The 22,676-nt window shown below is 37.7% G+C and overlaps 1 protein-coding gene across 1 annotated transcript in view; it reads left to right on the forward strand.

The window, feature by feature from the left end:
• LOC124272586 (piezo-type mechanosensitive ion channel component 2-like) overlaps window positions 1-22,676 on the forward strand; it is a 133,857-nt gene that overhangs the window by 66,436 nt on the left and 44,745 nt on the right. The window contains 13 exon segments of the mRNA XM_046707791.1: window positions 403-507; window positions 5,374-5,433; window positions 9,174-9,395; window positions 9,939-10,199; window positions 10,847-10,988; window positions 15,194-15,253; window positions 16,448-16,587; window positions 17,430-17,578; window positions 18,243-18,389; window positions 19,109-19,206; window positions 19,470-19,621; window positions 20,385-20,558; window positions 22,585-22,614. Coding sequence (XP_046563747.1) covers window positions 403-507; window positions 5,374-5,433; window positions 9,174-9,395; window positions 9,939-10,199; window positions 10,847-10,988; window positions 15,194-15,253; window positions 16,448-16,587; window positions 17,430-17,578; window positions 18,243-18,389; window positions 19,109-19,206; window positions 19,470-19,621; window positions 20,385-20,558; window positions 22,585-22,614 — 1,740 coding nt within the window.

Here is a 22,676-nt window from a genome sequence, read left to right on the forward strand (position 1 = left end):
TGCGTAGATTGATGCTCATGATGTTGATCACTGGATTGTCTGTTCTAGATTCGATTATTTACAGACAGTGCCATATAGTGCAGCGTTTAACAACGAACGAACCAATCAACTGGACATATGCTAATCTTATAGTAGCCCATGGAGATACCATGCCCACGTGGATGCACTATAGTGACCTGTAATGGTCGGTCCACGTTTCATGTCATAAATGACCAGCATGAGGAAGGGCAAGGTCAAGTGCCATCTATTGACATTTTCTGGTGTGATGAGGTCAACGATGCAAATTGTCTACCTTCCATTCTCTGGGCAGAAGCTCTATCCACTACACCACTGAGATGCTTTTGAGATTTGAAATTCACAAAAGAATTTACATGATATTCCACTTTGGTTTTCTTCTTACAGGACGTTAAACACATTGAGAGTACCGTGTCCCCTAGCCGCGTGAAGAAGGGGCGTGGCAAGAGACGGACTGGCACTGAGCGGGAGGTAGCAGGCGAACAGGATGAGGTTTGGTGGACAACTAGTCATGTGATGTGCTCTGTCTATCGGTAGATTCTAGACTGTTGTTCGTCAGCCTGTGACAAGATATGCCATACTACAATGCCTTCGATGGAAACATAATATATTTTAACAATTGTAGCAGATACGTGTTTGCGGCAAGAATTTACATTACACTATGTACAGATAGCCCCCTCCATAGAAATAGAGATTATCTTTGTGTGTGTAACTATTTGTGTGAAAACCATACATGAAGATCAGGGTAAGAGTTGGTCTTCAGCAGCCAAGTCTTGTCATAAAAGGCGAATAACGGAACCAGGTGGTTAGGTTCGCTGACTTGGTTGATGTATGTCATAGTATCCAAACTGTGTAGATAATGCTGTTAATCACTAGATTGTCTGGTCCAGATTTGATTATTTTCAGACTGCCATCAAATAGCTGGAAAATTGCTGAGTGCAGCATTTCATTTTAATAGGATATAATATGGACAGCTATTTTCTAAGCAAAAGTATGCAATGTACACAAGAAAATGTGGCACTTTAAACAAGTTGTATACTTATTCCAAGAGGGATATCAAGCTGAAATTGGTATCAACTCATCTTGGAACCTCAATTACAGTTAGGCAAATGCTGTTGAGACCTTGGTTAAACCTACTGAGACTTTCTTCCTACCATTATGCTGGTGCTAAATTCTACAGCATGACCAACATAAGCCCACATATTTTCACACATGCAGATGAACTCTTGCATAATGAACTCATTATAGACTGACTAAAAATGTCCAGTTTCCCAGAAGGTGTTGAAGTATGGCTGAGCGTGATTCATGCTGTAGCTTTGCATGGCTTGTTTTAGTAATTTGGTAGACATTCCTATTTGCATGAGAAGTACATGTGGAACGCAACTTTTGGTGATGCATTGCAAATTTGAAATGGTGCAATTAAAACAATCTGATGGTGTTGATTGTTTGACGTTTTGTTACTACTTACTCTGAATAAGTTTGGGGTTCAGTACTGGAAGTCTGAATCACTAACGTGGGATGTCTTTTCTTTTAATGAGATTAAAACTTGGGTTGTTTATACTATTTAACTTTGTCAAACATATTTTTAATGAAGGTCATTGCCTCTGTATAAAGGAGGATAATTTTCTAAGCTTTTTTTATGAATGAATTACTAAAGCATGTGACAGTTTATTCAACTAATTGCACTGGGTAGCAACTTTTTAGACATAGTTAACTGAAGGAATGTCTTTTGCGACATTGTATTATTACCAACTAACTTTTTGTATCAGCTATAATTATATATGATATTAATCCTGACAACAAAAGAAAAAGGGAAATTAGGGTGTTAAAAGACAGTGTTGAAGCACATACCCCAGTGTTCATTCATTCCTGTGTTAGATTCATTTGTCATTGGAGTTTGGGTAGCCCAACTGTCTTATCACTTTAGACACAGAAGGCAAGGTTTGAATCCCTGTTGACGAGTACAGTGGATGGTGCCAGTTGCAATGCAGCTGCAATACTGCTGAGATAAACAAAATCTGTCTCACACACTCAAACCGTTGTGGAGAAGACACGTTTAACATCTGAGTCACTGTCACTTGTTTCATGAAGTCATGTACTTTAAAAAGAAACATATGTACAAACGTCTTCAGATTTTAAAGACACATTTGTTGACAATTTAAGGAATTTGATAATTTTTATGAATCAAAAAATCAATTTTTCGGGAATATCTTAGGTCATGGAAGGGGTGGTGGGGTAGCCTAGTGGTTAAAGCCGAAGACCCAGGTTCGAATGTGTGAAGCCCATTTCTGGTGTCCCCAGCCGTGATGTTGCTGGAATATTGCTAAAAGCGGCGTAAAACCAAACTCAGTAGGTCATGGAATTCTTATTTAATTTATGAATATAATATCATTAACAATGTCATGGCTATAATAATGATAGGCTTTCATGTTGACCATCATCATCATCATCATCATCATCATCATCATCATCACAATCATTACCATCATCACCATCATCGTCACTTTGCATTAGTCATCAGTTTTGTCACCTGTGCAGCTCGCTCGCAGTCTGCAGTTTTTCTTGTTGTTGTGCGATACAAAACATGTTTCACTCTGTAATGCACAGCATTGTTAGAACTAACTTGTCTCATTTACAGCTGTCAGAACGGAGTTGTCTCCCTGTACGTCAATGTTAGAGCATAGTTGTCTCCCTTGATTTCAGTTCAGTTCTTGATGTTATGATGTTGATTATCTGTCTGATTGGTGTTCTGTTGCTGTTTGATGTCGCTAAGATAACTACAACCCAAGGAATGTAATTATAAGACTAAGACACAAGGAGTTAACATAGAAGCAAAACATGTTGACAAGATTGCATTTGATCATTCAGTATTTGAGCTAGATCAAATCAAGATATGGTCCCAGGGCCCCGTTCCACAAGGCGATCGAAGCGCTAAATGATCGTAACTCCCATACTTTATCATAGACTTACGATTGTCTTAGTGCTACTATTGCTTTGAGGAACGGGGCCCTGTATTTATTCAGTTGCAGATGGGTGTAGAAGAAATGAGATATTATCAGATTTATCATCCAAGTGGCCTTCTGAAATAGATATTGCTCAGGTCAAATCATGTGATATCTCTTAGGTTATATTTTGATGATACCACTTATCTCTTTCAAATGTAATGAAACCGTAGCTACAATTTACCTTCAAAATACTTTTTAATACTGTTTACTTACAAGAAAGTTTTAGGAATGATTTTTGGAAAATATATTAGGTCTTCTATGCTCACATGGATCAAGACTCATTGATAAACTTAAATATGGCTCCAGTAACCTTTTATCCACTCTTTGATATATTTTATGTCGGAAGATACAAGTGTTCTCTATATCAGAAACTTATGGGGGTAGTGGTGAATTTTAGTGGTCATGGCTTTGTCCTCTTGTCGTATAGGCCCTTGCCTATTTGTCTTGCCCAATTCTAGTGCCATGGTTGACCTGGGAAGATTGTTTTATGCATCATCAAACAGCACTCACTTACTCAAACCTTCATTGTGACAATGTTCAGTGTGTTGTTGATTATGTATTCTCTATGTGTCCTGTAAAGGGTATTCATTAGCCATCATTTAACATTGATCACTGATAGAAGACGATGATGTTTATAGTGAAATATAACATGTCAATTAGTAGCTATAATGCTATTGCTTCCCGTGATTAATCCACATGCTTTCTACTAACCTTCTGCAACCCCTCTGGGGGCTTCTAATACCTGGTACACAGCTTTTCTACAACTTTGAGGGTGTTGTTCACAGAACTAACTGATGTGATATTAACATGCATTGTCATATGTTCATGAAAACTGTAAATGTCAGAAATAGTGTAGAACTAATGATTTTCCATTTGGTAAGATGAATCCTTTTGGCAAGTTTAACATCATCATTATTAGCTATGAATATCATCGTTATGAAAGCAAATACATAGGAACATTAATTTTGCATTTTACACAATAATGTAGAAATGAATTAGTAATGGAATTTGATCTGGAACCATTCTTTTTTGACATCTTGTTGACAAGCAGAAGATGGACGGCATCTTGTATATCAGCTATGAGGTTTCATTCACTGTTCAGCCATAATGGCAATGAAAACTATGTTTGAATGTCTGCTGAGTGAAGAGATACCTTCCCATCAGTGACCTAGCTCAAAATACCCAGATATCTACAATGAATAGTTAAATATAATACAAAATATTTTATTACCCATTTATAGTAATATATCACTTGATCAATGTGTGGAGATGAGTAGGCTGAACCATTTATGATAATATATGCTCTTGAAAGCAGGATATTATAAGAATGCTTGTATATGTAACAGTTCGTAGTTAACTTCCTTACAATATTTTCAAACAAAAAGAAGGTCATGAATGAACAGTTAGTATTATGTTGAAATCTTTACTCATGCACCGACCAGGGCAGATTGAGTACTAGTTGTGATGTACATAACTCTGTAGTCACTGTGTAGTCGTGTCTGTAGATGTATTTAGAGTTTAGAGTTACCTCCCTTAGGCATGCCCAGATCCAGTAACCTAGGGTTCGAATCCCAGTTCACTCTTGTTTGTAAGTACTAGGACTAAAATCATGGGTTTTACCAAAGTTATAACATCTAGGACCTGCCTCCCTTTGGTATTCCTCCCACATATGCAATGAAAGGACAGAAGTACTTTTCTACAGCCTTAAAACCAAACCCGGAACGTAATTTCATGAACAGTCATCAGAATTATGTGTTTTATGACAGGTATAGGTGCAACATATTGTCATCCCCTACAGCAATCAGTTGATCATCAGCATGACATTTTGTAGCATCATGGATTAGCTTTCATGTGGATGTGTTTACTTTTGTGGGATACCCTTTTTCCCTATGGTTACCATAGAAACATCTAATGGGTGCATGATTTCAGTTTTGCTGAGGACCTAACCTACATGTAGTTGAGTTCGAACACTTTGTTTGCTAAATGTTGTGAAGTATTCATATTGTAGAGAGGACTGTTCCTCTGTTAAATGTCAGTATTGCCCGTTATGATTATCTTTGAGCATTTGCTTGCAATTCTATAAAAATGTCAATATATGTTATGTATCAATTATACAATTTTAAGATTATATTAAATCAATGCTTGATGAATTCTTTCAAGATAAATATGTAAATGAAGTTTGATTTTTGTTAGCTTGCTGGTAATTCTTTCTCTCAGTTGGTAACTGATGGTATTTGTTCAAAAATAGCAAGGTACCCAAAAGGATATGACGAATATTCAGTTTTAAAACAACAATGACAATCATGGTTATTTGTTCAATCATCGTATTGTGATTACGTTTCCTCCCATGCAGACCGGCAGTGTTATGTTTTCGGGGTCGGCTTATGGTGAACCAGACGACCTTGATGAAAAGGTAGGTGAAGGTCATACATCAAGGTCATCCACTTTGTGGTAACTCATGGTTCAGAGAGTCGTGAATGTACCGACGAATCATATGGTGCCAAGTCAGTAGTCTCCTCTTAGATAAGCATGAAAAGCATGTATCATGTATCATGTATCATGTATCTGTATCAAGCAACCAACTAGTCACAGTTTCGGTTTATGAGAAGTGTGATGCCTTAGCTATCCCGTTAAACAAGTTTATTTATGTTCTGGCTAAAATATCTAGGATACACGTTTCAGGTTTTAGAAGGTTCAAGTATCCAGTTCTGTAAAATATGACATTTTGTAGGATGCTTGTCTGTCACCTTCCACTGAATCTAGAAAATTCTTCCGAAAACTTTGCAGAGTATAGTAGGTTCAATAAAGTATCCTGTTCTGGTTTAAATATGACATTTTTTAGGATACATGGTGATCATTTTCCACTGAAAGAAAGCTGTTCTTCCCATAAATTCAAAGAGCATTTAAGAAATATTTTTGAGCAGTTGGCTCATGCATATGTTTGAGTTTATAGCACTTGTGAACTATCAAACGATCTAGCTTGGAGTGGTTGTTGAGTTAGCTAAGTAGCCAGCTGTCACACACTCAGCGTAGTGAGATATTATACAGAAGGAGCGAGTCCATGTGACTGGTTAGAGTAGGTGTCTTTGTGCACTACAAATGACTTACAGCAGAGATTATCTAGAAAGTTTGATTAAGTTGTTACAGCGCCAGTTTGTTTGTAGCTTAGGTCCCCTTTGAAATATCAACTACACATAAAATAATATTCACAAGTCAAATAGTTGTCTTCATTGAAGTGTATAGAAGAACTGCAAATGGTGTAAGTAAGAATTTCCATACTGAATGGGTTAGGAAACCAAAAATCTGTATCCTGCATCTGTATCCCTATCAAATATTGGGTAGTATATTTCTATGTATGAAGCAGATCAGGTCAATCTGGTTTATCCAGTATGCATGGGTTTGGACCCTACAATTTGAATTCGATTATACAACTCAGTGAAATAGTCATCAAAGGGTAGATAACTTTCGTGAATTTGAAGGTGTTTAGGTAATGATATTGATAATGTCAATTTGTTCAAGGCTGGTTCATATGGTAAGTGTGTTTCATACCCGTAGGACAGCATTAATATCATCATTAATATCTCCTGCATTTTATCTCCATTCTATTACAATAATTACCCTGGACCCTTTCACCACCATGGTGTCATTGCCGGAGTAGTGTCACCAATTCCATCACTGTGATCAGTAACTTAACACAGTATTTCCTTTGCTTATGAGACTCATTTGATTGGATAGCTGTCATTCCAGTTATCAGGCTCATATTGAAGCTTGAGCTGCTTTACCCTGCGAGTTCAGGTTCACATCCTGGATGGGACTCAACCATAAAGAAGTACTAGGATCTATACCTTATTGAAAAAAAGTTAATTCCAAAATGTAACATTAGTTATTGAAGCTGTGATAGGTCTAGGTCTAGGGTATTTATCATGATAGTATGGAGATGTTTCACTCTGGATTATACAGGATAAAAGTGTTAGTTGAGCAATAACCACAGTCAGCTGTTTAGCAGTGACATGAGACTATTGCCATTTCTATTCAAAGTATGTAAGACACAGGGGAATGGTTTATATAGCAAAGTGCGCATAATTTAGACATTTGGTCAAACTGTTTGGGATGACGTCTTCTGGATAGAATGTTTCACAGAATTTTTATGGTGAAATTTTAAAGCCTGCTTTAAAATGTGTATAGAGGAACTATCTTAAGAAGGTCAGCATGACCTAGTTACGGAGGTTTCCTTAGTGCATATTTCACATACCACTCACTTTAAATATCTTCCTACTAGGCAGCATAACTGACAATTTAACCCAGTATAATCAACAAATAAAATATGTAGGAGCTTCTTTTGCCTCATAGACTATTTACATAGAAGCTTTACACTCAGGTAACTCTTGTTAAAATATAGATTCCTGGTCTTGTAGTGTCAGTTTCATATTTCAAATATTTTGAATAAAACATAAATCGTCTTGTTTCAGACTATACTTAAGGTAGATATACTGAATGGTTGTCGTGGCTGTTGTTATCAACTTATTTAGGAACAATATGCCAGATGTGTTCCACATGTACTCATTTGTATTTATTTAACTGAATTATTTCCAAATTATGAATGAAATTATGTTAAACATGAAAGTTATTAACATCACATTACTCCATAACTCCACCACACCTTAGTGTTCATATGTTACATAACAATATCTATGTATATGATATATATGGAAATTACATTACCCGGTATATATGTTTTACATGATTTACGTAATTAAAGGCAAATTTAAATTTTTGTCAAAAATGATCCCAAAGTCAGATCTGTATTTAATCCCAAGTCAAAGGTTTAGATGCCATTACTGTTTCCACATCTAATTTGTATTTCACATTTATAAAAGTCACGGTCAGAAAATATACTACTAAAACAAGTTAAGGAGCACCCTACTCTTTCATATTTCTGTGTTGATTTGTCATGTCTTGGCAGTTTATATACAGATACGGGGAGAATAAGGTGTTTTTAGCGTTAGTAGTATTTACTGAAGAAAATGCCTTTGATTACATATTAATATATAAGTTATTAACTGATTAGTGTTTTTATGAGTTATGTGATATGTATATATTAACACAAAAGTAGCGATATTATCCCATAAAGGGGTTATTTGAAAATATGTATTGCCTTCATGTGTATGTACTGTTACCGTACTTATTATATTTACTGTATTTATTACTGGGACTAATTTATTATTAACTTCATCTTTTATCTGTGTTGTATGCTACAATATAATTTTCTAAGCACTTTTTTCAAGATTTTTTTCCCCAAAGATTTGCATCATACAGTTGTGAAATGTTATTTTCATTCTTTTGAAAAAAGATGGTTCAGATTGAAATATATACATTTCTGTGATGTGAGCTGGTGTACATTTCTACAAGTCAATCTCATTAAAGTTAGATTGTTCACTCTAATTTGATATTTCTGTGGCACTTGAAAAGAATAAGGCATATAAATTATCCACAACAATATAATGTTTCTGCTTTAATTATTTACATTTGGAACTTATGGGTCAGTTTCAATTATGAGATGCTGAAATGAGATATCTGCTTGATTGTAATGCTAGAAGTTGGTGTATAAATCAGTGATATACATCTTGATGGAGAACAACATCTGTTTTATTGTTTCCAACAACATTTACATGTAGATTCTATGAAAATAATCAAATAAAGATGCTACTTTGTATTGCTGATTGAATGCCCCTTAGAAGGTTCTGTTAATGCAAGTGATTCATCTTGATGGAGAACAACATCTGTTATATTGTTTTTAGCAACATTTAGGTGTATATTCTTGAATGTGTGGCTTATTGAATGCTCCTTAGAAAGTTCTGCTAATGAACTTGGCTTGCGCAGGTGTGAAATCTTAATGCAGAGATGTATCCTATTGGAGTTAAAGATCTGATTTTAATGAGATTGAACAACTGAATGCTGCCTTTAGATCATAGTTAAGATAAGTATGTATAGAAACATGGAAATTGATTTCATGTGAGATAGTGGCCTTTAAGTCAGTAGAAAGTCATGAGATTTGGGACCACTTAGTGTCTCTGACAAGACTTTGCTACACTATATTGGTCAGAGACTTTGGGGAATTATTTAGGTACTAACGAAGAAAGAGTTCTCTTGTAGCTTCTTGTTGACGATGCTGAAAATACCGGCTACAGCACTATCGAACCCATCAACGCTGATGGTACACCCAAAGCATCGACGTCCCGGGATGACGAGGAGACAGATGAGGAGGTCGTGGCTGATGCCCCGAGGAAGGAGAAGGAACAGAAGAGGACGGCAATGGTGTCCATGTTTGTCTATGTCATGAAGCAGAGCTATGTCCTCACTCTCATCGCCATGATGGTAGGAACTGGAAGAAGACGTGTCTAGTTGTTATTACCATGTGTTTACTGTGGTGGATTTGGAGTGAATGGGGGAAGTTGTCATGGGGACTTCTTTGGAAAATGACACTCTAGTGAAATTAACAAATATAGGGTACCATTGTTTTGTTCAAAATTTAAACATCCCCGCTGAATGTGAGAATCCTCAAGTTGTACCCGTTTTAAAATTTAAATCAACCTGACCTCTTATGACTGTGAAATTGTTAGAGTATATTCTTTCTCACATCAGGGTATACATTTTCACAGTGAGAAAATTTTATTACTTTACGAAAATATGATAATTCAGGGTTGACAGCAAACTGGAGACACAGAAAAAATTAGGACAGCCAAAGATATATCAGAGTATAATATCTTAAGATTTTCATCAGAGGTGCTCCTCACTGAAATTGTACAAGTAATTTGAATATTGCTGACCTGGATGTATCTGATGAATACAGTGAAATGAGTTTTACAGGACCACTGGAAGCAGTGTGTCACACTCACTTCCTCTGTATTCTGCCCCTAGGCGTGGAGCATCACCTTCCACAGTTGGTTGACGTTCGTACTCCTCCTGGCTGCCTGTATCCTCTGGATGATCCCCAAGTCCCGCCGCGCCTGCCTCGTCATGTCACCCGTCATCGTCTTCTATGCTGAGGCCCTCCTTGTCATCCAGTTCATCTATGGCATGAACCTACCCACGGAGCTGCCTGTCGATGCGGGCCCCGTCACATACAACGAGATTGGTCTCAAGAGATATGAAATCCCTTGCTTGTATCTAGCCGCACAGGTATGGTGACATTAGGGCCACATCGTCGAGTAATTTAGATTCAATTCTGTGGCTGGTATACTTTGATAAAACAATTCAGTGCAGTTTTGTTCGACATCATTCCACCCAAACACAAGCCAAAATTAGTATCAGGTTCATTTTAGTAAAGGTAAAGAGGCTGATCTGGATTGGGGATGTTTTGGAGGTTCATGTTTTAGCATTAATGTTTTTCTAGATCTGTGTGGCAGTGGCATCAATCGATTTATATCAATCCTACATTAAGTAGGCTTGTTGTATTAGATGACACCAATGGGATAGGGTTATCCAAATTGTGTCTTGACACAAATATACCTCTAAATGTCGATATCTTGAGATTTCTTGTCACAGTAGTTGTCATTGCTTCTTGTGTTCCATGCCCTGCAGGCGGTGGGGTAGCCTAGTGGTTAAAGCGTATGCTTGTCATGCTGAAGACCCGGGTTCGATTCCCCAAATGGGTAGAATGTGTGAAGCCATTTCTGGTGTCCTTTGGCTTAATATTGCTGGAATATTGCTCAAATTCGAGTCCCCAAATGGGTAGAATGTGTGAAGCCCATTACTGATGTCTGCTACCGATATAGTGACTGACTCATGTCACAGTAGGTGTGATTGCCTTTCCTGCTGTTCCTCAGGTGTTGTTCACGTTGTTCTTCTGGCTGACTCTGAGACAGTTCATGAGGGAGAGGCAGACGACCCAGGAGCAGAACCCAGGGATGCCTCTGGAACCCGTGGATGGATCAGCAACCAAGAAGAAGTCTTTCACGGACTTCCTGAGTGAGTGGGGGATCAGGGGTCTGACGTGGCTGACCACTGCAGTTTGATGTAGGAATGTCTGGTATCAGCGGTATTGGTACAAACAGAAAAATTCTTCAGAGACAAAAGTATTCAGTTAGAGCTTCAGTCCAGGTGTTTGTATTGCTATGACTGTCGTAACTCTGTAGGTTCATATAAACTTACGATGGATGTTGGGCAGATAGTAGTTTGAGGACAATTTTGGCCTGACATTTTGTATTTTGGATCTTACTGGAAACAAGCAACAGAAAATTCAAAATAATGGTTTGTTCAGTACAGAACAGAAAAGTAAACATATGCATATTTTATTTTAACATAATTCTTGAATTGAAATATACAAGAAGGTTGTACCACAAGCTTGTCATTTAAGATTACAAAAATGAATGAAAACATTGATAATTTTGGCATGCTTGCTATCAAGAAAGTTATTCCCAATGCACAACTCTGTCTGGCACCACATTGAATTGCACGATGATCATGCAGTTGAACAGTTGTTTACAGGTAGTCATAGTAAAGTGTGACATGATTTCTGTAGTTAGGTATTTGTTCAGATGTTTTCTCCTGCTTAGCAAATATTCAGTCCCTACATTGTGATTTAAATGTTCTATGGAAAATAACTATTTTAAGTTTTAGCATTAGCATCACTAAAGCTAATTGTGATCAAATACTAAAAAATATCCCATACTAATTCTGTGATAAGATTTGTGGCACTTGTAAAAATACATTTCATAAGACATAGAAAACACGTTTAATGCATCAATATGAAGATTGCAGTTGTCACAGGTGTAGCTAATCAGAGCTCATCAATTAATTATTCTAGTTGTATTTATGTGTCACAAGCCTTTACCATCTGTGATGTATGATATGAGCCTCATATATCATGTCCTGTGATTGTATAAGCAGTTTATCCAACCTGCAGCCCCCTTGTGTGATGATTTCCTCATTCATCTGTGTTGTACTCATAATATCATATCACCACCCTTGTTGCGTATCAATGCTAAATGTCATCCCAGTTGTCAATCATCTGTCATCAAGCCACTTTAGTTTTTCACCCTTTCCCGATAATCATTTTGTATTTTGCTTGATTTACACAATGCTTACCGCTGATTAATAATTCACGACATTTGGGTCTGACATTTGCTAATGGTGCTTTCAGAAGCAGAAGCATCTATAATGGCGTTTGATGATGTAATAAGCATACTGATTCACAATACTGTTTCAGTATGTAAGGATAACGAGGGTTCTGATTAAGGGTTGTCTTATACTGGGAGTTTTATACTAGGCTTGTATCACAGGTTGTTACCCATATGGGAAGGAGGACACAGGGTAATATGTCTCCTGTAAGTCCCAAGGGAGGTTACACCTTTTGGTGAACTTTGATTGGCTGTTTCAGAAAATAAAACAGCCAATCAACGCGTGTAGGGGTATGGGGATTCCCCCACATCACAGGTTTCCTTATAGAGATTGATAGACTCTAGAAGAAGCTCTTTCATCTTTAGGTGGATAACATCAGCATTAATACAATAATCCTTGTTCTTGATGCATCATGCTCTTGTTGCAATTAAGGTTCTGGCAATGCTGTGGTTCACATAGTAAAATCTGTGCCCAAATTGTAGTGGCCACTTGCCCATACTTGGCTCTTGGCACTATTTTCATCACATGTTAGTGTTACCATACACAGTTTCAGTAATTATCTTTCTAGACCAAACAGAATTTTACTAGACCCTGGCTTCAGGCCAGTTGCTAAAACTGCAGGTTGACATTATTTTATTTTTTTAATCTATCGGTTAAGATTTTAAAATTGTTAGGGTTGTCTGGCTCTGCTTCTGACCTGATAAATAACGCTCCCATAGCCTGCAGCTCACTTTTCAAGTGCTTTTCAATGTGCTGACTAAGCAACTTTCACCCTCATCCTAATGTCATGTGCTTTTATCATGGTCGTCTCTCTTTGTGAAATTAGTTGGCAGTTTCAGCATTATATACTTTGCATTTCTAACTGCCCATTTCCGACATCCACAACCTGATATTGCTGTAATATTGCTAAAAGCAGCGTAAAATCATACTCTCTCTCTTGCACTTTTTCATCATGAAAAATGTTTGTCAAGCCACTCACACATTTCTAACTGACAATGTGTTTGTTTAATCAATGAATTTGGTTAAGTATAAATCTATAGATTAAGAGAGACAATCATGCACCTTCTGAATGAATTGACTTATTGCTTTCGATGGTTCATGTTTTTGTGTTTGCTTTTGTGTTGCTTTTGTGTTGTGTCCCTCATATCATCATTAACTCATCACCGTCATCACTGACACCATCACCTCAACCTCCACTACCATCATCACTATCACCACCATCATTGTCATTATATTTCACTTTATGTATCCCTCACACACCCATCATCATCATCATCATCATCATAAACAAAACTTACCTCCTTTCACTCATCATCATGATGATCTAAAAAAGTCATAATACCCCCATTCACCGATTAACAAAATCACATCGTCATCATCATCATCATCATCATCATCATCATCATCATCATCATAAATATGTAACACAATAACCCTATAACATACCTTATACTAACAGCACCAGTTGTTATTTAGATAGATGATTTAATGATGGTCATATTGGCAGATTCAGATATCTGTGGAAACCCTGTCTGAATATCATCACTGTATTGAGCAGTCTTGTAACAAAAAGAGTGAGTTTCTGTAAAATCAGGGCTCTGTTGCATAAAGATGTCTCGTAAGTCCCATACTTACGATAAGCGTAGTACTACGCTGGCTCTGTGTATGTAAGCCCTGCACAGCAACTACCAAGTCCAGTGTTTCACAGGGCTCCAATTCATGGGATGCAGAGAGAAAACACACATCTATACTGAACAAATAAAGTTAGTGCTCATGATTATTTTGGGGATATTATTATGAAGTTGTATGCTCCATCTTCACTACGTATCCGTGGTGTCGCCTCAAATATTCATAATCCCTAACCTTTTGTTTGGTATATATGGTCTGTGAGCCTTAGATGGTAGTTATAAACATTTGTGAAATCATCTTTATCGCCTTAACAGCATATGGTAGCCTATTTCTGCATTACTGATTTCAGAAGGCAAATTTGTCACTTTTTAGTAGTAGTCATATTATATCTCTCTATTTGTCAGTCACAAGGTTATGCTGTGAAATTTGATGAAAATAATGATGAGTGATTAATTCATTATTAAAAATTATAATTGAGATGAAAATGCTATTTGATAAAAGTGATCACGGAAACAATTACCATGATTTAAGTAATGTTAAAGAAGCAGCTATTACTCGTAAAGCAGGTTTCATTAGGGTTTATGTTCTGAAAAAGTATCGATTCCTGCTAACTGTCATCCTTTACTGGTGGTCATCCTTGGATCTATTTCAAATACTGATGTTAAGTGGAACTGACTTATCATCAGAGTTAACTCCCTTCAGTCTTGATTCAAACTGCTCGTTTTGTCTGAATCTGTCAACTCTCGTGTGATTGCACTGCCTGGTTTCTCAGGTCTTGTGGTGTTGGGTTGATCACTGAAACAGCTGTGTTGAAAAGTTGAACTGCTATTCTGCCTATCAAAGTCCCTTTTGTTTTGATTAAAAGAAAAAGATCTAGAGCCTTTCATCATTGTGACCCCACCACGTTGATGAAATGTGCTTTATTTGAAAATTCTGTTGTTCTAAAGTCTGTTCGACTTGTCACAGCTATGGCCTCTGTGCTCAAAACTTGAATATTTTTTAAAACAAAAGGTCCCCATGAACAGGTACCATCCATGTCCTCAGAGTCCAGTGGCTTCCAGGGCAGAATCAAACCCTTGCTTGTTGTACAAGCTGACTAGCAAGGGCTGAGTCATCACATTGTGTGACCCAGCTGATTGCACCTTGATGGCCTACATTGTCGCTAACCATCAGCTCTCTTGGTGAAGACTTTGGGATTTGGTTGTTAGTATGGTCAATCATGTCTTACCGTTACAATATCAATCAACTTCCGGAGCTGTGACACCGCTGATTACAGAGTAAAACAATATTCACTCACTCACTCTGAAGCGATCATGACTGTAGGTGCCGTGGTGATGTTCAGGCCTGAGGTACGTACTTAGTGGTATTTCTTTGCGCATGCTTGTTCCTCACTTTCGGATATCTTTACGTTGCATGGCTTGCAGATCTTCCTCTAGAGACGGACATGGTCGATGGATATGATAGCAATTCCACCAAGATGATAGGTAGGCCAATGCCAAGGTTCTTGTTTGTGCCTCTTCTCACCCTCATTTCTATAATGGTATGATCCTTGACATTGTGTTTAGTATAGGATCGGGTTGTACCATCACAGAACTGAGGGTGTTTGGGTTGGTTTTTGCTTACCTTTACTATTGTTCTGCTTTCAGAAATGTTGATGCTTTTTGATTGTTGTTATTGGGGGGTTGTGATTGTGTTTGAATTTACAAATTTTATAAAATATACATGTGTTGAATCTTTTTCTCTTTTTTAAATAGTATAATATATATTTTGTTTATTTTCTAGAAATATATGGTTTGTTTTTCCGATGTAGCTCTGACATCTGATCTAAATTAGGTTATGAAGGTATATGTCGTCTTTAGAGATCATTTTTACTGAAAATATGGGGTTTTTTTCACTTTTGACAGTGTAAATTTGGAAAAAAACAACTCACTGTTTATATTCTTGAATCACCCAAAAAATAATGATATCACTCAAAACAGGGCAAGAAAGGACTGCCTTTCATCATTTGAGATTCATGTTTATAAACGTTTGATCAGACGCATAAACATCCTCAGCTTAGACGTACAAAATTACAATTCTGAGGCTCATTCCACGCATGAATGTTAGCACTAAGATGTTCATAATACCCATGCTTTAAAGACTGCTTATGGTTGCAACATCCATGTGTGGATTAGGGTCTTCATCTTCCGTTATTGTGACTAAGGTGAACATTTGTTCACTCTGACAAAATAAATTATGACCAGATGTGATTGTCAGGTATTAGGCTTGAACATTCACAATGCTTTGTACCTGGCATTTGAATGTTTTATATAGCTTTGAAATATCACATAACTTCCATTTTATTTTTATTATAAAATCTATAATTTCCTGATTTTTATATATTTTTACACTTATTACTATATTGTAATCACCTTCCATTTATTAAGTATATATTTGGAATAACCCTACATATGGCATATGTCTCGTAAATATGTGTACTTCATCTATATATGCCCCTAAAATATAAACTGTAAATATACAAAATATAAACCCCAGTTTATTAACAAAATATATTCTCTCATGATCCCTATCATAATATTTGGATTCATTATCATATCTACATCCAAACATTAAGTTAATTAAGCTATTGCCTTAAAACTACCTATACGTGGTGGTGATCTAGAGTTACTCCCCTTTAGGTAACTACCTGAAGGTCCTACTGTGCAAGTACTGGATCTTCGCTTGCGCCACCATCATGTTGGTCATCGCTATCCAGGACGTCGTCGTCTACCGCATCATCTACATGTTCCTGTTCCTGCTCTTTGTTGTCGCCTTCCAGGTACTGTACCATGTTAACCACAGGGAGATACCTGGAGACTGGCCGATTTGTGTGTTTTCTCCCTTACTAGTGCCAGGATCTGGTACCTATGTTTCAAATCACAAATTCTTGTCATTAACTGTTCTGTTTAGTAGATTTGCTGCACTTAAGGCCTTGTTTGCTCAGACGTGCTCTGACATAAATGCAATGCTATTCAATGTGTGTTTAAGCCTTATCTCATGCCCTGTGTCCCTTACCTAATGCATAATGTAAGGATTATGTTTACTAAATGTTTCAAAATACAATTTTACTGAAATAGTGCTCTGTGAAATTACTCCCTGTTCTTTGCCGTCAATCAACTGATGTAACCTGGAAAATGAAACCTTGTAGGAGTGATTAGTCTCTTCCATTGCAGTTGATAACTGCAAGAATCTGAAATTCATTCAAATATCACTAAAAGGACTAAACTGATATTAGAAGACATCTTCAGGATGCTTTCACGATTAGTGAACTATCTTTTATCCCTCAATTAGTGATGACCAAGGAAATTCAGCAGCTCGTGTCAGTCTGTTCCTTCTGTTCCGCATCATGATGTCAATGGTGGATGCTATAGATCCATCTTGTCCTCATGTTGTATCCATCATTGGTTCCTGCCATTGTACATGGGTTGCCAGGCATCTTGGAGGTTTTTTTGCAAATGTAGGAGAGTTTTAAATTCCCTGCCCACTAAGTATTGTTTCATTATTTAAAATCCTTAGAAAATTAGAATGTTGCAAGTTGTTAAATTCTGTCCATTGTGTCTTAATCATCATCAGTGATGACGTATTGTTTAACCAAGAACTAATGTTGATGTATACTTGTAGCTGTCATTCACGGTGTGGCGAGGGGTGATGTACATCTTCTGGTGGGTGGTGACGGTCTACTCCATGGCAGTCCTCATCATCATCTACACCTACCAGTTCAAGCAGTTCCCTGCCTACTGGAGTAACAGCACTGGACTGTCCGATCAGACGTAAGACAATGATTGAATCTTGCTTGTTTATACAGCTGTATGGCTGCAAGGGTCATTGTCGGTGGCTGCAAGGGTCATTGTCGGTGGCTGCAAGGGTCATTGTCGGTATGGTTTCTACAGATATGTACCTCAGGCAGATTTTTGTATGCAGAAATGAAACCCTAGAATGTTTCATTAGGAACTATCGATTCTGCCTTCTACAATGCTCGTAACTGGTTCTGTAACCTTGAGCAAATAAAGTTTCTGGATCTGAATAATCAGACTGTTGTCATTCCAGTGTGCTACATAAATAATGCAAGCATACACAGTGAGGTACATACTGTCTTATATTCCACAATACACAGCGTGATCCAGCTAATCCACTCACAATCAGGCACACTGGAACTACAACATGAACCTTTTCGGTTCCAGTTTGAGGAATATGGATTAGTCTACCACGTAGGGTACCAGATACAGTTTCATATTCTTACTTTTGCTAGGGTGCATTTCTGCATACTGAACCATATCTGTGGTACATATCTGTAAGCCTTGCAGACAATGCTGATGCATGTAACAGGGTATGGAGCCATCACTTTAGAACTATTTTACTCCAGATTAGGATTTTTAAATTTAAAAAGAAACAGGATATGTCATTAATATTCATGTTTCTGCTTTCTGTGTTTAGACTGAAGGACCTTGGTTTGGAGCTGTATGACACGGCTGGTCTGTTCATCAAACTGCTGACGCCAACCAGTTTCCTGATTGTCGTCATCCTTCAAGTCCATTACTTCCACAGTCCCTTCCTCAAGATGTCTTCTCTGGACAGATACAAGTGAGTCACGTTGATTCAGATATCATAGCTACAGACGGAACATACTGACTTAAGTAATTCCAAATGTATGTAAAAACATACATCATCTGCATAGATGGTGCTGTCTGATTTTGAAGAGATAGTGAGTAAGCATATGTGACAAGGGCCCCGATAGGTAAACATCCTTTGGAGCACACCACAAAACAGCTGGACAAAGTGAACGATCCACATTTTAGGTTTCGCACAGTATTTTGTAGTTTTTGTGGAAATTTTATTAATTGCTGGCAGCGTGGAGAATAGTTTTACTGCAGGCAAAGATAATAAAAAGCTTCACGTCAAACTAGAACACTGCTATGATCCGTGAAGATCCGGGTTAGAATTGGTCTTCAGTAACCCATGCTTGTCATAGAGGCGAGTAACGAGATCGGGTGGTCAGGCTCACTGACTTGGTTGACCCATGTCATTTTATCCCAATTGCGTAGATCTATGCCCATGTTGTTGATCACTGGATTGTCATATAGCTGGAATACTGCTGGGTGCGGCGTTAAGCAACAACCAACTAACCAAGCCAATGGTTACCATCTGTGAATAAAGCGACAGTATACAGCTTCCTCTGTTAGATGGACATGCAAGTAAATTGTACTGTTGTTTATACCAGCTGATTGGTATATATATAAACTGTGTATGGAAGTGTTATCAGCTGGAGTCTATGATTTCCTGAACCATGTTTGTCTGGACAGACATGAGGACCAGACGGACTCAACTCCGGCAGACTACACGACTGATGAGGCAGGTGGCACCACAGACACGGAGTCTGAAATCAGCAAGAAATCCAGACGTAAGTGTCCCAGAGAACAGCTGTTTACTTTACGTAACTGTAAAGCATGTACTTTAAAGCATGGTTGGTTTAGCCGTCTAATGCGCCCTTTCTGTGGAGGGTTGTGTCTCTTCATTTATCAAGGGTTCGAATTCAATTATACGTTTACAGCACAATTCGTTTGTCATGGAATTCATCAAAGTGGTAAACTCCTTACTGTAATACAGAACAACACTGCCTCCCCCATTGTTTCTTGATGTGACCTGAGTGGTTCACTGTTGCAGATTGGCGCCGACGATTGACACTACTGTTCTACAGTCTGTGGAATAAAGCCAGCAGTGTCTGGTGCTCTGTCTCAACATTCCTCTGGAGGCTCACGGAGATACACATCTTTAAGCTCGTCGTATTTATCATCATGATCGTTGCAGCCAATGAGGTATGGTCCAATATTTTATTCCATGTTCATTATTGATTTTTTGGTATAGTAACAAAACCAGTACAGTTGTTGAGCCTTGATATGTATAGAAAATATAGCCACATTATAGTTACATGATTTAATTATTCCTTCATTCACAGGTTTCAAATACAATTTTGAGAGTGAATGCTGAGTATATCTCCACCAATTGTATTGATACTTGTTTAATATTCTGCAGACTTTTGTCTGAGCAACTTACGGATCTGGGTTTTGTTGTTTCATAACACCATCATGTGAGTTTGCCAGTACAGTGTGTGTTGTTTAATAAATTAGACATACTGACCTCTATACCGTAAAGATCTGGGTTAGAATTGGTCTTCAGTAACCCATGCTTGTCGTAAGAGGCGGACTAAAAGCATCGGGTGGTTGGACTTGGTTAACACATGTCATAGTATCCCAATTGTGTAGATCGATGCTCATGCTGTTGATTACTGGATTGTCTGATCCAGACTCGATTATTTACTGATTGCCGCCATATAGTTGGAATATTGCTGAGTGTGGCGTTAAACAACAAACCAACATAATGACCTCACCATGTCGTATCGCCATCAAGGCACCTTATGCAAACCTGCAGTCTTGTTTTGCTAAGATAATGTAATTGTACAGAGGATTGTTTGTTGAAACAAACTTAGCCTGATTTGCACAAATCAATCAGGCCCTCTCATCGGTGAAATACTTGTGACAACTCTTAAGTGTTTCCAAGGCATGATTTTGTCATTTGAAGGTGTCAGCAATCAGCGCGGTGTACATCATCCTGATGGCGGCCATTTTGCCCATCTCTCGTATCCACATCGTGCTATCCCATGTGACCATGATCTGGACGTCTCTGGTGATCCTAGCCAAAATGATGTACCAGTTAAATATTGTCAAGACCGAGTTCTGGATCACTAGCTGCACTGTAAGTACACTGTATACAATCAAGTTGTGGGAGAAAATCTGTCATGGCGTATTTTGAAAAATCCTTGTAGGCAGGTTCTCTGTGACTTTCTTTTTAAAGTTGTAGTAATGATAGAAGTTAATGTTCATTGTGAAAAGAATGAATTTTGGACAGTATCTTTTAATAGCTTGATTATGTATTAATCAGTATCAAATATATTACCTATGGGCTACTGTGTCAGATTTATATTTCCCATGTACAAGGGGAATGTGGCAGATATGTTTTGGATGTACCAGGTGATTGTGTCAGATATGTTTTGAATGTACCAGGTGACTCTGTCAGATATGTTTTGGATGTACCAGGTGATTGTGTCAGATATGTTTTGGATGTACCAGGTGATTGTGTCAGATATGTTTTGGATGTACCAGGTGACTCTGTCAGATATGTTTTGGATGTACCAGGTGATTGTGTCAGATATGTTTTGGATGTACCAGGTGATTGTGTCAGATATGTTTTGGATGTACCAGGTGATTGTGTCAGATATGTTTTGGATGTACCAGGTGATTGTGTCAGATATGTTTTGGATGTACCAGGTGATTGTGTCAGATATGTTTTGGATGTACCAGGTGATTGTGTCAGATATGTTTTGGATGTACCAGGTGATTGTGTCAGATATGTTTTGGATGTACCAGATATGTTTTGGATGTACCAGGTGATTGTCTGTCAGATATGTTTTGGATGTACCAGGTGATTGTGTCAGATATGTTTTGGATGTGTACCAGGTGATTGTGTCAGATATGTTTTGGATGTACCAGGTGAGTTGTGTCAGATATGTTTTGGATGTACCAGGTGATTGTGTCAGATATGTTTTGGATGTACCAGGTGATTGTGTCAGATATGTTTTGGATGTACCAGGTGATTGTGTCAGATATATTTTGGATGTGACCAGGTGATTGTGTCAGATATGTTTTGGATGTGACCTGTCAGGTTTTGATTGTGACTCTGTCAGATATGTTTTGGATGTACCAGGTGATTGTGTCAGATATATTTTGGATGTACCAGGTGATTGTGTCAGATATGTTTTTTGGTTGTACCAGGTGATTGTGTCAGATATGTTTTGGATGTACCAGGTGATTGTGTCAGATATGTTTTGGATGTACCAGGTGATTGTGTCAGATATGTTTTGGATGTACCAGGTGATTGTGTCAGATATGTTTTGGATGTACCAGGTGATTGTGTCAGATATATTTTGGATGTACCAGGTGATTGTGTCAGATATGTTTTTTGGTTGTACCAGGTGATTGTGTCAGATATGTTTTTTGGATGTACCAGGTGATTGTGTCAGATACGCTTGCCATGTGCCAATTTAACCTGACTGAGCGGAATGAACTAACTCTGACAACACTTCATGCATCTTCTTCTCCTGTCTCTTGTGAAGACTTTACACTTCACTACAGCTGCATTATACTGCCGATATGTGAAGAACTTCTAGGAGGGATTATGTCCATTCAACACGACATGATATACTGACAGAAATTCATCAGTATACAATAGTTTCTTACTTGTACACTCTGTAAGACTTAATTGCTGAATTACTTTGATAAATTGAAAATCTAAATTGCTGTTGCATTTGAAAGACATAATCCTTTGTAGAATATTGTGACTGTTTCTCTTCTCATCGGTGACTTCTTGATTTCTATTTAAAAGGGAATGTCTAGACCCTTGTCTCTGTGTTGCATTTTCTAATGATATATAAGTACTTGTGAAGTGATATATTTGCTTCACAAATACAAAGGTAACAAATCCCTTCTTTCCAGTGATGTGTAGATGCCTTTTAGGAAACTTTAAAAAAAAATTATATTACTTTATTCATATCTGCGTGCAGTGGTAGTAAATATGTCAATCTTGGTCCACAAGGGATTTAAAGCTTGTATGAAGGATCCCCTCTCAAATATCATTTGGATTTCTTCTGTTTGTATGTATCCAGTGTTGACATCTTCTGTCTTGATGTATATTACCAGTTCTCTCTAACAACTTGCACTTTCAGTTGGATGAAAATGGCACTTTTGTCCCCAATGTAAGCTATGTCTCTGCCAGAGGGCAGCCGTATCTGTTGTTTTGGCTTTGCATGTGCCATTT

This window comes from Haliotis rubra, unplaced genomic scaffold, assembly GCF_003918875.1.
Source record: "Haliotis rubra isolate DU_JTF1 unplaced genomic scaffold, ASM391887v1 Scf103, whole genome shotgun sequence".
In the NCBI taxonomy this organism is placed as follows: domain Eukaryota; kingdom Metazoa; phylum Mollusca; class Gastropoda; order Lepetellida; family Haliotidae; genus Haliotis; species Haliotis rubra.